Source organism: Asterias rubens, unplaced genomic scaffold (genome assembly GCF_902459465.1).
Source record: "Asterias rubens unplaced genomic scaffold, eAstRub1.3, whole genome shotgun sequence".
NCBI classification, from domain to species: domain Eukaryota; kingdom Metazoa; phylum Echinodermata; class Asteroidea; order Forcipulatida; family Asteriidae; genus Asterias; species Asterias rubens.
The window spans coordinates 74387-93604 of NW_022985718.1; the positions used below are offsets into that span (position 1 = coordinate 74387).

The following is a 19218-nucleotide window of genomic DNA, read 5'->3' on the forward strand; positions in this document are numbered from 1 at the left end:
TAGGCTATGAGGGCAAATGCATTTAGAAGGGTTTACATGTATATATATCAACAAAGGGGATTATGATCCGGCGAAATAATTCTCATGTCATGATTTTGCGAACATTGTCACTACAATATGAACTGCTAACGCCTTTAACTATTAAGTAGGGTTGAAATGTAGTATTAGATGCCTTAAGGGTTTTTTTTACGAGGTCGTCGTCAAAAACCCCTATTCAATTACGCACGTTCGTCCACGGAGGACGCCACCTTGGAGTCTAAATTTGACATTTTTTCACTCATTTCTCAAAAACTACAACACCACAGCAAGTAATATTTTAAGGGAAGCTTTCAACTGTCATTATCTTCAAACTGTTGAAGTTTAGTGTAATTCTGTGGTTTAGGAGAATAGGCTGAAACAAAAAACGTGTACAGATTTATGCTTTGGTTGTCTTCCATTAAATGTTTTTACTGGTCAATAGAGGGAAGTATGTAAGATGAGTGGTCTTACTATCAACATCTCCTTTTTACTAGTCAAATGTTCAGTTTAAAAACAGGTTAAAAATCGGCCTGGTACTTCTTGAGATATGGTGTTACAAAGATTTCCCAATTAAATATGCAAATGAGGGTCACGTGGTTAATTAATCAAGATTTTAAAAACAAAATTACATGAGGATTTAAGCTTAGGTCCTAGTCTTTAATTTGATATATGATATAACTCTTTTCAAGTTATGGTATAGGAGAATAGGCTGTAACCAAAAGCGTTTAAAAAATTATTAATGCTATAGTTGTCTTCCATTAAATATTTTTACCGTCAATAGAGGGCGGTATGTAAGATGAGTGGTCTGTACTAGACTATCAACATCTTGTTATTACTAGTCAATATGAGCGAGTTCAATCCGCCATGGGATTAATATTTTTTTATCCCCTAAAACTAAAAAAATATTTCTTTTTGCAATATTTAAGTTAGATTCTTACTTTTATATCGATAGTGTTGCCTTTTCTTTTTCTCACTTGTTAGCCCAACATAACATGTGCATGCATGACACGATGATGTTGTAAGCGGAAAATGGTGATCATAAGCGCAGAGTTTGGTGGTTAAGAGTTCTGTGAAATCAAATCGTACTAGATCAAACATCAAACCACCGACCCCCAAAAATGTTAAAAATCGTAATTAATTACCCACGTGACCCATATTTGCATATTTAATTGGGAAATCTTTGTAGCACCATATCTCAAGAAGTAAACTGCCATTTTTTAGACTTTTTGTAGTTAAAGACTCCTTGGGGATTGGAGATTAATTTTACAAAACCGTGACCTCAAGTTGACCTCTACTTCCGGGTCAACCGGAAGTGGGACCGTATCTCAAGTACTATACAACTGATTTTTAAACTTTCTTTAGCTTTAGACCCCTTAGGCATTTTAAATAAACTTTGAAAAACCGTGACCTCAAGTTGACCTCTACTTCCGGGTCAACCGGAAGTGGGACCATATCTCAAGAAGTAAACGGCCCATTTTTAGACTGTTTGTAATTTAAGACTCCTTGGGGATTGGAGATTAATTTTGAAAAACTGTGACCTCAAGTTGACCTCTACTTCCCAGGCAACCCGAAGTGGGACAATATCGATTTTTCAAACTTTTTTTCAGTTATAGACTCCTTGGTCATTTTAGCACATAATCCAAGCAAAAGAACACGGAACAGCTTTGTGTTTGTTCACAAACTTAATGTCTAGTTACTCTTTGTTTCTCGCCAAAACCTCATTGCATTTGTACATGTTTTTTTCTTTAAGCCTAATCTCCTAAAATATAATACGAAAGAGTGAGTTTATTATACCAAATTGAAGCATAGAACATAAGCTTTGCTCAAAATGTAAAAAAAATGTTAAAATTCTTAATTAATTAACCACAGGACCCTCATTTGCATATTTAATTGGGAAAGCTTTGTAGCACCATATTTCAAGAAGTACTCGGCCGATTCCTACCCTGCTTGTAGTTAAAGACACCTTGGGGATTGGAGATTAATTTGGAAAAACCGTGACCTCAAGTTGACCTCTACTTCCGGGTCAACCGGAAGTGGGACCATATCTCAAGAAGTAAACGGCCCATTTTTAGACTGTTTGTAGTTTAAGACTCCTTGGGGATTGGAGATTAATTTTGAAAAACCGTGACCTCAAGTTGACCTCTACTTCCGGGTCAACCCGAAGTGGGAAAATATCGATTTTTCAAACTTTTTTCAGTTAGAGACTCCTTGGCATTGGAGATTAGCCTTAGGTTACCGTGACCCAATGTTGACACGGCCGACTTTTAGACTGTAGTTATAGACTCCTTGGGGATTGGAGATTAATTTTGAAAAAACTGTGACCTCAAGTTGACCTCTACTTTCGGGTCAACCGGAAATATGACCATATCTCACGTACTATACAACCGATTTTCAAACTTTTTTCAGTTTTAGACCCCTTAGGCATTGAAAATAAACTTTGAAAAACCGTGACCTCAAGTTGACCTCTACTTCCGGGTCAACCGGATGTGGGACCGTATCTGTAGAAGTACACGGCAATTTTTTAGACTGTTTGTAGTTATAGACTCACTGGGGATTGGAGATTAATTTTGAAAAACCGTGACCTGAAGTTGACCTCTACTTCTGGGTCAACCAGAAGTGGCACCATAACTCAAGACACTGTATTCAACATTTTCATATTGTTTTTCAGTTATAGACTCCTTGGTAATTTTAGCACATAATCAAAGCAAAAGAACACGGAACAGCTTTGTGTTTGTTCACAAACACCTAATGTCTAGTTATTCTTTGTTTCTGCGTAAAACCCCATAGCATTTGTACACATGTATTCTTTAAGCCCAGTCTCCTAAACCACAATGTCAAGAGAGTTAAATCATATATCAAATTGAAGCTTAGAACATTAGCTTTACTCTTAATGTAACAAATGTTAAAAATTCTTAATTAATTAACCACATAATCTTCATTTGAATATAACTGGATGCAGTCACTTCCATGTTATTGTTAAATTAATATTCTCTTCAGTTAATGCAATACAGTATGTACCTACATGTATCATGAGTTGTGACTTCTTGAGAGATGTCTACTCAAGTCTCTTTTAAGTGTTTTTCTACCCGAGTTCTGGACCCATCTATTAGTACCCGAAGGTTTAGGCTTTTTGTTTAACGAACGTGCGTATAAATAGGGGTTTTTGACGACGACTGTACCATTGTGTCCACAGTTATACGCTAAACTTAAACAGTTTGAAGATAATGACAGTTGAAAGCTTCCCTTAAAATATTACTTGCTGTGGTGTTGTAGTTTATGAGAAATTAGTGAAAAAACTGTCAACTTATTAAGCTCTTAACTGAGACCAAGTTGGTTGGGACCGAGTTGACCAGTTTTGTTTCAGGCGACGAGCGTGAACGACGAAAATAGACCGCCTGGGATTGCGCCAGGGACCATTAATTAACCAGTATTTAATAGGCTAGAAACATCACACACAGCATAGTCTTCCCTGCTTCAACTCCACACGCCCCTGAGCTGTGGCTTTATACACAGCATAGTCTTCCCTGCTTCAACTCACGCACGCCCCCTGAGCTGTGGCTTTACACACAGCATAGTCTTCCCTGCTTCAACTCACGCACACCCCTGAGCTGTGGCTTTTCACACAGCATAGTCTTCCCTGCTTCAACTCACACTCGCCCCTGAGCTGTGGCTTTACACACAGCATAGTCTTCCCTCCTTCAACTCACGCACACCCCTGAGCTGTGGCTTTACACACAGCATAGTCTTCCCTGCTTCAACTCTTGCACGCCCCTGAGCTGTGGCTTTACACACGGCATAGTCTTTCCTGCATCAACTCACACTCGCCCCTAAACTGTGGCTTTACACACAGCATAGTCTTCCCTGCTTCAACTGAAGCACGCCCCCTGAGCTGTGGCTTTACACACAGCATAGTCTTCCCTCCTTCAACTCTTGCACGCCCCCTGAGCTGTGGCTTTACACACAGCATAGTCTTCCCTGCTTCAACTCTTGCACGCCCCTGAGCTGTGGCTTTACACACAGCATAGTCTTTCTTGCTTCAACTCACACTCGCCCCTGAGCTGTGGCTTTACACACAGCATAGTCTTTCCTGCTTCAACTCCACATGCCTCTGAGCTGTGGCTTTACACACAGCATAGTCTTCCCTGCTTCAACTCACGCACGCCCCTGAGCTGTGGCTTTACACACAGCATAGTCTTCCCTGCTTCAACTTTTGCACGCCCCTGAGCTGTGGCTTTACACACAGCATAGTCTTTTCTGCTTCAACTCACACTCGCCCCTGAGCTGTGGCTTTACACACAGCATAGTCTTTCCTGCTTCAACTCACACTCGCCCCTGAGCTGTGGCTTTACACACAGCATAGTCTTCCCTGCTTCAACTCTTGCACGCCCTTGAGCTGTGGCTTTACACACAGCATAGTCTTTCCTGCTTCAACTCAAGCACGCCCCTGAGCTGTGGCTTTACACACAGCATAGTCTTTCCTGCTTCAACTCTTGCACGCCCCTGAGCTGTGGCTTTACACACAGCATAGTCTTCCCTGCTTCAACTCACGCACGCCCCTTGAGCTGTGGCTTTACACATAGCATAGTCTTCCCTGCTTCAACTCACACTCGCCCCTGAGCTGTGGCTTTACACACAGCATAGTCTTTCCTGCTTCAACTCTTGCACGCCCCTGAGCTGTGGCTTTACACACAGCATAGTCTTCCCTGCTTCAACTCACGCACGCCCCTTGAGCTGTGGCTTTACACACAGCATAGTCTTCCCTGCTTCAACTCTTGCACGCCCCTGAGCTGTGGCTTTACACACAGCATAGTCTTCCCTCCTTCAACTCTTGCACGCCCCTGAGCTGTGGCTTTACACACAGCATAGTCTTCCCTGCTTCAACTCACGCACGCCCCTGAGCTGTGGCTTTACACACAGCATAGTCTTCCCTCCTTCAACTCTTGCACGCCCCCTGAGCTGTGGCTTTACACACAGCATAGTCTTCCCTGCTTCAACTCTTGCACACCCTTGAGCTGTGGCTTTACACACAGCATAGTCTTTCCTGCTTCAACTCACACTCGCCCCTGAGCTGTGGCTTTACACACAGCATAGTCTTCCCTGCTTCAACTCTTGCACGCCCTTGAGCTGTGGCTTTACACACAGCATAGTCTTCCCTGCTTCAACTCTTGCACGCCCTTGAGCTGTGGCTTTACACATAGCATAGTCTTCCCTGCTTCAACTCTTGCATGCCTTGAGCTGTGGCTTTACCCACAGCATAGTCTTCCCTGCTTCAACTCACGCATGCCCCTGAGCTGTGGCTTCACACAGAGCCAAATTCCCTGAACAACAGCCTTGCCGGTCAACCACAAAAGGAACGTTGGCGAACTCAGCGACAGACTGCAACCCCAATAAGATCGACAAGCACTCAGCTTCCGTCAATCCTCGTACACAGAGATATTCTCATGACCAACAGCACAAAGCTTCAGTTAATCAGTGGGACCTAAAATTCGCTGCATAACTGACAATAAACCATGCACGCTAGCTTAGATTGCACAACACATAACACTTGGTAATATCAGAGTAAAAGAATGTACCTGTTTATCCCTCGAAAACTTGTTTTTTCAGTACGTGTATAAGTGAAGGCCTACTAATTTTTCAACATGACGTACATATATGGCTAGTGCAGACGATTATCATGGATGTCCCGGATACCCTTGGTTTTGTTAATGGGAGGGGACAGCTATGGCCGCAGCCACAGTCAATGACTTCATGAATTACTGTGTTAATAAACACTGTGTTCTGTTGCTCTCTTGATGCAGAGGGGGCATTTGATGCAATCCCCCATGATGTCATTTTCGATAAGTTATGTGACAATATTGGTGACGATTGGTGGAGATACTTTTTATCATGGTATACTGACTTGACAGTGATTGTCAAATGGAACAGCAACATTGCCAGAAGGATTAATATTTGTAAAGGCACCAGACAAGGAGGGTTATCATCTCCTTTCATTTTTAATCTTTTTTGTAGAGATCTCGTTTCTGGTCTAAGTGCTATGGAATGTAGTATTGTTATTGCTCAATCCACCTTTAATGTTTTCTGCTATGCTAATGATTTGTTGTTTTCTAGTTAAACTGTCACTGGTCTCCAAAAGTTTATTGATTATGCAAATGATTATATTACATCACATGGTCTGCGTTTCAACCCAAGTTATACGAGTTGTAACTTGTACTATCTTTGGTAAGAACACTTTATCATCGGACCCCTCTTGGGTTCTGAATGAAAGTAAACTCAATATCACTGACTCCACTGTTATGTCAAATGATCTGAAACCTAATTTGTGAGGAAAGAATTTGCAAATGTCAAAAAGCGTTTTATTCATTGCAATGTATTGGCATGTGTAGGAATGGCAGTTCAACCTGTGTTAAAACTCATGTTTGGAACACAGCTCTTAATACAGATGCCAGTTTGTTAGTTTCAATGCCACATCTTTCAAAAATCTTGAAAAAACACAGTAAGTACTGCTAAACTGCTAAACTACGCCTTTTTTTTACATGGTTTGAATTTATGCAAGATCAATGATATTTTGTTGACATTTCAACTTAATCTTGTACATGTACACGTATGTCAGATTTTAAACCACACTTCTAAGGCTAGGTCTTTTTATGCCCACCTTTTAAATTGCGAGGCCAGCGACGATTTTGCTTATTCTAAGAATATATTAATTGATAGCGTTAAAAAGTTTTTTCGCTGCTTAACTTTATTGTTAATTCTTCTTGCAGGCAGAAATTTAACTCTGACCTTAAGTATGTAAACTGCGTCAACCATGGTATTTATGATAGTGTAAAAACAGTTTTGTTTCGTAATCAGTTTCTTGAATGTGATGACCTTGATATTCTCGGTCTGCTACTCGGATCGTTTTGACAATTCCTTTGTTTCATACTTTGTCAGGATGATCTGGGGGTCGTCCGAGAGTGTCGGGGTTATCCTGTTTCTTTATTTGCATGTTTATGTCCCTTATTGTGTATTTTTGACGTAATTTTCATAAATCTTTTTATCTTCTCCATTTTTGGAGGTTTTGTGGAAATAAATAAATAAATAAAGATTTTTATGGTGCAGTGGCAATGATGAGAAGGGTAGTAATGGGAATGAACTAATGCTCAATGATTTGCTAGTATACAAATATTGACTGCTTCGACCTGTGGTTAAAACTATGACTCCCGAGGTGATCCCCGGAGCGTTCTATGAGGGAAAATGGAACGGTCCGGGTTCACCGAGGGAGTCGGAGTTTTAACCATAGCACGCGCTAAAGCAGTCAATATTTGTTTTATAACACCTCAACAGACTATTTATCATCTTCGTACACGTAACCTTCGTTAGCGCGTTTCAGATACACAGATGCACAACTGACTGGGTTCGAGTTGGGTAAAAAGACGCCTGGGATATACTGCATGCGGTGTGGTAGTCGTCGGACTATCACACAGCAAACCATGCATTAATTATCACACGGCAGCCGTCTAGTAAAACTAAGACATATCGTGTGACGAGCTCTAAACCAATGAAAAGGCAGAATATTTGTAAGGGGTGTTATAATTTCCATTACCCTATCCTCATCGATAAGAGCCAGCTACCAAGTGCCAAAGACAAGAAGTCAAATGCACTTAAAAATCAACACTGTTTTTGAAGTAAAAGCACAAGCTCTTCAGAATGCAGTATCTTGCAAACTACAAGTAAATGCTACAGGACACTAGTAAAAGGTTGTCTGTATTTATGTGTTAATAAGTACATGTTAAAGGTAATGTCGGGAGCATTTACTTAAAAATCCAAGCAATTGCTTTTACTTAATAGTCTGACCATTTACTAGCTAGTAATTGCTTAAATTATTTGTAAAGATTTAGGTAACAGGCTAGTAAAAGCAATTGCTAGTTTTTTATTTATAAGACCCAATGTCCTCATAATTCATCAGCTTCTGCTACACTGCACTGTACACCTTCGTTTTTTCAATTGTAGTGAATAACTTTACAGTTCACGGTCTTGGTCACCAGAAGGCGCTGTTTAAGTACACTTGCAATCACCAACAGAAGGTCAGAGGGTACAGAAGGAGGAGAGAAATCAAACTGTTTTTTCCACGAGGAAACCCAGACAAACTGTGTCCAAATTCATTGTACAATGTATGTGTCGCCTTAACCTTATAATCAACCACGCTAGGTCCTGAAGCTTCTTTCAGTATAAAATGGTTGAACTTGCTCAATCCACCTTTCTGGAACTAGTGTAAACGCAATCTAGTATTGGAACATCAACCAGCGAGAACTCTGAACAGTTTAACAATAAAAGCATGTTGTTATCTTGATTACAGATTACCTATATTTGCCATGGTTATGTGCCAAGGACTCAGTACTATCATTGGGGCACTTGTCATTATTGCTGTGGGCATCCTGTATGGCGTAGTCTTCATTGGCAAAAAGTAAGTAACAGTTTTACATGTATACATGTAGCCTTTGGTCAAAGTGAAATACATTGGCCATGTTTTCAAGTTAATACACCGATCCATTAGGCTCCGCCCACGGCGCACGTGTGAGCAAGAGCACATGAGCCTCTCGAATGCCATTCTGCACAACTCTGCCGTGCGCGCGCGCATGTCAGACTTTATACATGCAGTGTCGGACTTTGGTTGTTCAATGGGTTGTGATTGGTCAATGTGCAATGGGTTGGAGCTTAATGGATCGGTATATAGGGACAATGGGTCCACGGTTGCTATCACAAAGAAATACAATGGGGTTCTAGGTTGCTAACACAAAGAGTTGAACAAAGGAGGGTCCACGATTGCAGGTGTTTCAGACTTGTGTGTGTGTGGGTGTGCACATCATCTTTGTCCAGGCGATATCTCAAGCAGGACTTGGCGTATCAACTCCAAACTCCTCAGAATATTAAGCCCCTTATGGCTAAAACAAAAGAAAGGTTGTCCGAGCAATAACTCAAAAGGGACTTGGCGTATCAACTCCAAACTTGGTTTGTGGATTGGTCATTGGATCCCCAGAAGCCTATTGTTTTTGAACCCCTCAGAACTAAGCCCCTTATGGCTAAAACAAAAGAAAGGTTGTCCGAGCAATAACTCAAAAGGGACTTGGCGTATCAACTCCAAACTTGGTTTGTGGATTAGTCATGGGATCCCCCAGAAGCCTATCGTTTTTGGACCCCCTCAGATAAATATTAAGCTCATTATGAATATAACAAAAGAAATTTTGTCAGAGCAATAACTCAAAAAGGACTTGGCTTATATAGACTGATTGCGCTCCCGTAGTGGGTATTGGATGTAAAAAAACACGGCGTGCTGCATATAAACGTGCGATAAAAAGACATGATTACTGTTCCAATTTTTTGGCTAAAAAAAAAGACTACATTCTTGAAATCACTGAAGATTATTCCGGAGTTTGTAACATGAGACCTTACCAGTGGCTGAACAATGCCAATATGGGTAAACACAGTTCCACCAAATAGTAAATTCCAAGAGAATGTTCACCAATGTCATGTGTTTGTGCACGGAAAGTGTGGTTTTACAGTGCCCTCAATAAAAATATCATTAAGAAGCTGCAAATCCCTTTACTTCACCCTCAAAATATTTAATTAGAAGGGGTAGCTGTCAGCTATGAGTAGGACAACTTCGCAATCTCCCTTATCACAGCCTAACTTCACGACGTGCACATCGCGAAATCCACGGCGCGTGAGATCGCTCAAACCTCAGTAATTTACATAGTCTAACCATACTCTCAAAAGAAACCTCTTTTGTAGTAGAATACTGGGAACTTCAAAGAGCAAATGTGATTTAAATCATTGTCACACTATTCAACTTTATTAAAAGGGCTCTGTTTTTAGTTATAAGTGTTATTTATTGAAAATGCAGCCAATAGGAGACTTTCCAACACTAGGTGGCAGCAGACATACCGGGAAAATTTCCATTGTTTACGTAGTTCTGAACATGCGCATAATTCTGAGAACAATGGATTTACCCGGTAAGTCTGCTGCCCTCTATCGTCCCAGAAAGTCTCCCAATATGGTCCATCGGTACGAGTCTTCCCATGTCTTTACTGTGTAGCTGTGTTTTTCTATAGTAACTAAAGGTAATGTGATCACATGTAAACATTGGTAGCGCAATCAGTCTATTACTTCCAAACTTAGTTAGTGGATTACTATAGCGATCCCACAGAAGCCTTGTGTTTTGTGACTCCCCCAGTTAAATACTAAGGTCATTATGGCTTAAACAATAACTAAAAAAGGACTTGGTGTAGCAACTCCAATCTCAGCGGGGTATTTGTGTTGTCAACACACCATTCGTGTTTTTTCATAGTTCACTTTAAGTGTTGAAGTGCCAAGGAACAAAAGAAAAGACTTCGCAAATTATCCAAGACTATCGGTCATAAACACACCAATTTCAACCTATTCGACTCAATGGTTATCGATTTATGGTCGTTTGAATATCAGTGGTCAGGCGCATTTTGACCGAAATCACTGAGAAAGATGCCACAGCCCGAAAACCATTTATCTGATGGAGCTAAAATTTGAAATTTGAGCTTTTTGAGCCATTATAACCCCATAAGCCAAACTTCAGCGAAATTGAAGAGGGTAGGGTTAAAAATTGCACTCAGAATGGTCCATCCGTTTTCCTTGCTCATTGATGTACGCACTATAAACAGCTGGGCAGCATGCAATGTGAAGGGGCAGTGAATGGCTATTGACAATTATATCAATATTCATGAGAACATTTAGTGCTGTTTATATTGCTGATACAGCAGATTCCTGTGTGTACAGGTCTTGAAATTACACCTGTTTGTCAGTTTTTTTAAATAACCAATGTATTGAACAATTTGAGTAAACTCAATAAACAAGAAGCTTAATAAGGTGCTTGATCCTTCGCGCTTTTTGTTAGTCTGAATGAAATTGTGCCATCCAGCCCGCTAGTATTGGTTTTACAACAAAGATAAGACATGATTACCGTTGCCACTTCCACAATGAGGCATGTTCCAGCTTCAAGTAGTTTTCATTGCCACTGTTGAAGAATAGCGTACATCTATACTATAATGATGCCTAAATCTTATGGGCGCACCCTTGATGCGTCCTGGGGTCAGTTTCGGGGTACCGGTGGGTTGGTTTTTTAAATTTTATTTATTTATAAACCTTAAGACATACACAATAGTCACAAATTGGACAGGGGCTGTCAAGGTTTAAACAAAAAAATGAGGGGAACACATTGAATAGGTATAAATGAGACTTGGAAAGAACCAGTAGTGGGACCCGCACGAAACTACAAAACATGAGTTATATGGGCATACAGTGGTAAGCAAAGAACAATGCCAACACCTGGGGTCGCAGGGGGCAAAAGCGAACAGAGGCGTGGGTTAGATATTGGATGGGAGAGGGAAGGAGTACAAGGTGGGACAGGGGACGGGGGAACAGCAACAAAATTAACGGGCTGGGGATATCATTAACGGGAAAGGAAAAAAGGATTTATAAATGATATGGGATAGGGAAGTTATACACTGAATGTGAAAAAAAGCGGGGGGTATAAACGGGACTGGGAAGAACAACTAGCGGGACTCGCACGGAACTTGAAAATATGGATTGGATCGACAATTACTTAACAAAGAGAAACGGAAAAAAGACGGGCAAGTGCATGATTTTTACAAAGCACTAAGCTTCGTCTTAAAGACACTGAACACCTTTAGTAATTTGATCAACCAGGCAAAGATCACCCATTATTCATCTCAAGTACAAGAAAAAAAACCTAGACAAGGAGATATTAAAAAACTACAGACCGGTTTCAAACTTAAAATATCTTGGAAAAGTCATCGAACGAGTAGTTTCATCACATGTTTCGAATCACATTCATACTTTCAACCTGTCTGATGTGTTCCAGTCATACAAGCCTTTCCATGGGACTGAAGCCGCACTAGTCCGTGTGAGCAACAAAGGTCTTTCTGCAATGGACAATGGTAACCTTACATTGTAAGCACTAATCCTGCTAGACTTGAGTGCTGCTTTTCACACTGTTGATCACAACATCCTTCTCTCTCGGCTCCAGAATCACCTTGGCATAGAAGAAACAGCCCTAGCATGGTGCAAATCGTATCTCTACAATAGAACTCAGCATGTTTGTATTGGCACCGTGATATCCGACCCTGTTGTTTTGAACTCTGTGCCACAGGGTTCCGTACTCAGCCCGCAGTGGTTTACGCTGTACACTTTACCGATTTGTGACATCATCCTGAAATTTAACTTGAATTACCATGTGTACGCAGATGACACTCGGCTATACATCACGTTTAAATCTTCTCAAGAAAACGCCAATGCATCTATTGCAAGACTTGAGAAATGCATCCAAGAGATTCGACGTTGGACACAACAAAACTTCCTGAAGTTAAATGATGATAAGACAGAGTTCCTTTTATTTGGGTCACATCAACAGTTAACAACGGTTTCAGTGCCATACATTTCCATCGGTATGGCTCGGATAGCTCCCTGGCTGAAAGCTCGGAACTTAGGGGTTACTTTTGACTCGTCTGTCATCATTTCACATCAGGAATATACATGTAGGTAAGATTCGCAAGTACTTGGGCAAAAGTGTCACTGGAAAGGTCATTCAAGCATTTGTTACTTCTCGTCTTGACAACGGCATTGCTCTTCTCTACAGTCTTCCCAACAACCAGATTTCCCGACTTCAACACCTCCAAAATACTGCTGCCTGCATGGTGACATTGTCTAAAAATCCTGTTCTATCACCCCCATTCTAAAACAACTACACTGGCTCCCTATCTCTCAACTGATGCTCATTGTCCACAAAGATCTTAATGGCAAGGCTCCCACTATACTCCCACTATGTATTTCTGAACTGCTTCAAGTTTACACTCCATCAAGAAATCTTCGATCAAGTTCCATGCTTCTCCTCATTGAACCCAAGTCTTGACACTCATGGGGTGACAAGTCTTTTTCTCCAGCTGCGCCACGCATCTGGAAATCTCTACCACTTAATCTTAGATCTTGTCTTTGTACCACAAAATTCAAATCTCTTCTCAAAACTTATCTAATGTCGCAGGTTTTCAAGGACTAATTTGGTTGTGTCCGTTTTTCTTTGATTTTGTTTTGTTTTTGGTTTTACTGCACCTTGAACACACTTAGCAGGGTGGATGTGCGCATTACAAGTCTTATTATTATTATAGCGCAGGTCCCGCTAGAGTTCCCCGCTGTTTCGATTTCACAAAGTACTAAGATTTATCTTATCTTTGTATCAATCTTAATTGCTAAGCTAAGTGTAAATTTGGCGAGGTTTGATGTGGTTTACAGGGAAGAGATCCAATAACATATTTTTGTACACACACACACCCTGCACACACACACCCATTTTGGTATGCTCAAGATATGCACTTTAGGAGAAAATCGCATCTTTAGATTTAATTTTCCTACAAATTTGTGTGTAAAACCAAATATTAACTTTTAATTTCACAGACTTGGAATGTCATTATGATGATGAAAATAAGTTTTATGGATAGATCTGCCGCCTGGGGTAATATTTTGCGAAAAAATCAAAAAAATAAACTTTGACATTTTTGGCACTTTTTGACCTCAATATGACCTTACATGAAGGTGGTATTTGATTTTTTTTCACAACTGCCTGGGTACATTTACCTTTCAAAAAAAGGTGTTTGAAGCATATAATATATGCACCATTGAGATGGGGAGTGCAAAAAATTTTGGTACACTGTAAACTAAAAATGTGCACTTTTGTAGATAATCACACATTTACTGTTTGCTTTGCTATACGTTTGTGCACAAGGTCAAAGTTTATCCATTAATTATCAACATTAACTTAAAAATACATTTTATGGATAGATCTATCACTTGGGGTCAAATTTTGTGAAAATTTCAAAAATGCAAAATGTTTGCCTTTTTTGAATTTTTGACCTTAAAATGAGTCGTTAAGACCCCACATGAAGGTGGTATTTGAATTATTTTGTTTTCTCAAAAACTGCCTGGGTATATTTACCTTTCAAAAAAAGTTGTTTGAAACCAATATATGCACCAATGAGGATGGGGAGTGCAAAAACAATTGGTGTACTCAAAATGTAGCCTTTTCAAGATTATCACACTTTTACACTTCGTTTTGTTATACATTTGTGTACAAGGTCAAAGTTTATACGTCAATTACATAAGTTTGTAGTATCAACATAAAGTTAAAAATACATTTTATGGATAGATCTATTAAATGTGATTAAAAATGACACAACATTTGAAAATAATGATTTTTGACCTTTTTTGACCTTTTGACCCCAAAATGACTTTAAAATTCAAAATCAAGCTGGGCATCCACCCTAATCGTCTTCCCGAGCCCATGATCTATATATCTAGCATGGATGCCAGCCATTAACAAACTATGCCGTGGTTTTTTTTCTAGAGCCCTTTTTAATGTTTGGCTGGTCTACTAAGAAGGATTCAATTATTTCTAAATCTTTAATTATTTGATCAGTCCTACCACTTTCCATACGTCATGTACGTATATAAGAATGGAGCTACAGCTCGCATTTGATACTACCGCACCCTTGACAACGGATTTGTCTGTCTTAGTCCCATACGAGAAGACCCAGTATATTAACCAGGATCTCGATAAATCCCGCCAAACTATTTTCCTGCCGTGATCCTGCCAGGAATCCCGGCTATATTTTCCATAAGGTTATATATTGAACCCCATTGGTCACAATGTCGGGGTCACTAAAATAACAAATTTGTTGGAATGATAACTTGAGATGGACTTTGCATATCAAATGCAAACCCTGTTTGTGGATTGGTCTTTGTTTTGCCACCGTGATTCCTTGTGGTTGGTTGATTTGCCACCATGATTCCTTGTGGTTGGTTGATTTGCCACCATGATTCCTTGTGGTTGGTTGATTTGCCACCATGATTCCTTGTGGACGCAAGTTTTTGTCACCTACAATGTGCCCAATAAAATCTACACTGTCAAACCAAACGAAACATTTGGTTGGACTAGCAGTTTTCCAGCTGCCCTAAAGTCTATCTTACCTTTGGACTCCCACTTGAATAATGCTTAGACCACGTACCTGTATAGATGCACACATCATCATCATCGTCGGTTTTATCTGAAACACTCGGAAACGATATAACCATCGCTACATCATCAAATCCAAGTGGTATAACGGGTATACTGTACAACGCTCAAAGTGTTAAAAATAAACTGATAGAACTTCAAGGAGTAGTCACCTCTCAGAACATCGATGTTATTGGAATAACTGAAACATGGCTGACACCTGATGTTCCGAACTCTGCAATCCTTCAGGACTTTGTCATTGCTCGCAAAGATCGCGGCTCCAGGGGAGGGGGTGTGCTCCTTGCCATGGAACCTGCACTTGATCCTCAACCGTTTCCCTTAAACAATGAAGTTGCTGTGAGTACTCAACTCGAAAGTGTATGGATGACATGTAACATTAGTGCGGAAAGCTGGCTTGTAGGTACGGTTTATCGACCACCAACTGATACCAACTTCACTGAGAAATTCAATGAATTACTCTGGAGTTTGCCCTTGGATAGCTTCTCTGGCCATATAATCATCGGTGACTTTAATATAGATTGGAATTTTGAAAAGAACAATTCTAAGCTGTTTGCTGATTTACAACGTATCAGTGATTCAAATGGTCTACATCAACTGGTGAAGGAACAAACTCGTCATAGCTCAACGCTAGACTTACTTTTTACTTCAAGACCTGATCGCGTTCTAGATGTTGATGTGGTGAATGGCCTAGGAAACTCTGATCATGCTGCCGTCTCTTTTAAAATTGCTGGTCGACCTGGACAACTTAAAAAGCTTCTGCGCACATGCTTCATGTACAAAAAAGCCAATGTCGATCATTTAAAACATTTATTATCCGCTGTTCCCTGGAACTCCTTCATTAGCCAGGATATTGATGCATCTTGGTCATCTTTTCTTGATGTGTTTACAGCATGCATCAAAGACAGTGTTCCATCTCGTAAAAAAAGGAACAAACCAAGTCGTGGATCACACCAGAGATTCGAAACTCATCACACTGAAAAACTGACTTTTTCGTCGTGCAAAAAAGACCGGATGTGACAACCTCCGGACGAGATATAAATCCTTCCGCAATAAACTCAGCAACTCAATTAAACTTGCTCATGCAAATCACATAAATAAGTTACTTCAGTCTGAAGATGTGAAGAAACACTTCTGGTCATTCATCAGGGCACGCCGAACTGAGCCTGAAGTAAGGTCCTTTAATGTAGACGGACATGAATGTAGGGATACTTCTCGCATTGCTGATGCCTTCAACTTCCATTTTCAAAGTTTTTTCACACGATCTTTAGACCATGAAAACTCCACCATCACTTCTCCTGTCTTACAAATTCCTGGTTTGAATTCTGTAAGTGTCAACAGTCATCAGGTTCTCAGCAGGATCAACAAAATGACCCGTGGTAAAGCTGTTGGTCCAGACCTGGTATCTGTGGATATGTTGAAACTCTGCCCAGAGGAAATCGCACCAGTTCTGGCTAGTATATTCAATCTTTCTTTGAGCACTGGAAGATAACCACTTGGATGGAAGCAAGCAAACATTGTACCTATCTTCAAAAAGGGTAATAAAATGGAACTAAACAACTATCGTCCAATTGCACTGACGTCGATTATCTCCAAACTTCTCGAGAGCATCGTCTGCGAAAGTCTCCAGGATCACATGAATAGTTACGGTTTATGGACCAACTCACAACACGGTTTTTGACCTGGTCTTTCATGTGACACCCTCCTTCTAAACTGCACAACAGAATGGCTCCAAACCTTGGACAAGACAAACTCTAGAGTTGATATTATTTCTTTGGACTATAGCAGAGCCTTTGATAGTCTCTGTCATCAGACTTTGTTAAAAAAACTTGAACTCACTTATGGTATTTCCGGACATCTCTTAGCATGGACCAAATCCTTTCTATGTGATCGATTTCAAAGAGTGGTATTTGGGGGAGTCTGCAGACTGGATACCAGTGGAGTCTGGAATTCCTCAAGGTTCAGTTTTGGGCCCACTTCTTTTCAGCGTCTACGTTAATGACCTACATCTTCATGTAAATTCCTCCATTGGTCAGTTTGCAGATGACACCTTCATATACCACTCTGTGAATTCGCAGGATCATGAAACAATTAAATTACAAAATGATCTTGATAACCTTGTAAGTTGGTCTCAAAAGAATGCTCTGACCTTGAATATTTCCAAATGTAAGGTTTCATCTTTGAACCGTAGCAGATCTCGAACTAAACCTACCTACTATGTGCAGGGCCAGTCTCTAGAAACAGTTGACAATTTAAAATTGCTTGGAGTTACATTGTCTTATAATATGTCTTGGGATATGCATGTTCAAAACACAGTTTCTAAGTGCAATAGATTACTTGGTTTTATCCGCAGTGTAGCTGGTCATTCATCACTTGAAGCTCTCTTGCTATTGTATAAGTCTCTGGTTTTGCCTGTTTTAGACTATTGCACTCCAATTTGGAATCCATTTTTTTTTTTACAACAAAATATTGTGGCTGTTGAACAAATTCAATGGACAGCCACTAGAATGATCCTTAAACAGAGACGCCAAGATGAACCTTATGAGTCTAGACTTGCTCGCTTAAATTTATTGCCTCTTTGTAAACGTCATGAGTATCAAAGCCTATGTTTGATTTCTAAATTGCTTATTAATGGTCAAAGTGACAGTGTTCCCATCCTAAGTTTAATTACCATCAACAGCAGGCATACTGACAAGCTTTGTTTTAACCATTTATCATTCAAGAAAACTTCTACCAAAAACAGCTGCATTTTCTCTTTTCCAACTAAGTGGTCTGCTCTACCCAATGATGTTAAAAACTCTCTGCTCACTGCTAATTTCAATATTTTTAAAGGGAAACTAAAAGTTGCGGTTTATTCCCGATAGTTCCTTTTCTGGCAGTTTTGTAAACTGATGTTTTTTATCTTGTCAGTTTTTATTGTTGTCTTGCATCCATGTTTTGTCTGTTTGTTTGTTTGTTTGTTTGTTTGTGTGTTTGTTTGTTTGTTTGTTTGTTTGTTTGTTTGTTTGTTTGTTTGTTTGTTTGTTTGTTTGTTTGTTTGTTTGTTTGTTTGTTTGTTTGTTAACCTGGTTATTATGTGTAATTGTTTGTCTCTTGTCCTTCCAGGTTGGACTGACACACCTCTTGGTGACAGTGCAGGCACTTTTGTCAGTCCTGGCAAACCTGGATTGTTGATGTCTTTTTGTTGTCCTCAGTCGTGTAGTACTTTGTCTTCTCTTTTACTGCCTGTCCTCCTTTTTTATATCTTGATGTATCTCCCTTTTTAATGTTTTCCAATCCAGATGTTTATATTTATATAGGCCTATTTAATGTTTTTAAGAGCTTTATCCTTTACGTATACAATTTTTGTATTTTTGTATTTTTATGTGAATTGCCGAATAAATAATAATAATAATAATAATAATAATAATAATAATAATAATAATAATAATAATAATAATAATAATAATAATAATAATAATAATAATAATAATAATAATAATAATAATAATAATAATAATAATAATAATAATAATAATAATAATAATAATAATAATAATAATAATAATAATAATAATAATAATAATAATAATAATAATGACCATCTGCTTTTTATGGACGATTTGAAGTTGTTTGCGAAGAATGAGGCCGAGATCGACTCTTTGGTGCAGACCGTCAGGATTTTCAGTGATGACATTGGGATGCAGTTCGGTCTGGAGAAATGTGCTTCAATGACCATGAAGAGGGGGAAGAGGGTACATTCCGATGGCATTGCTCTGCCAGATGGTGCACAGTTGAGGGCTTTGGGTGAGGAGGAGAGTTATCGGTATCTTGGTATACTTGAATCGGACCATGTCCTTCACAAGGAATCAAAGGTAAGGCTGAAGGCAGAATACATCAGGCGTGTAAAGAAATGTTTGAAGTCTAAACTAAACGGGGGGAACATGATTAAGGCGATTAACACATGGGCCGTGTCTTTGATGAGGTACAGTGCGGGTATTGTCGAGTGGACTAAGGAAGATCTAGATGTCACTGACAGGAGGACAAGAAAACTAATGACCATGCATGGCATGCTACACCCGCGGTCAAATGTTAGTAGACTCTATCTTCCGAGGTCAGAGGGCGGAAGGGGG

The 19218-nt window shown here is 39.7% G+C and overlaps 1 protein-coding gene across 2 annotated transcripts in view; it reads left to right on the forward strand.

Annotated features, from left to right (window-relative positions):
• LOC117306342 (calcium channel flower homolog) overlaps window positions 1-19218 on the forward strand; it is an 88312-nt gene that overhangs the window by 60562 nt on the left and 8532 nt on the right. For both annotated transcript variants that reach the window (XM_033790946.1, XM_033790945.1), the window contains one exon: window positions 8354-8461. In XM_033790946.1, coding sequence (XP_033646837.1) covers window positions 8354-8461 — 108 coding nt within the window. The remainder of the gene's footprint in view (window positions 1-8353; window positions 8462-19218) is intronic.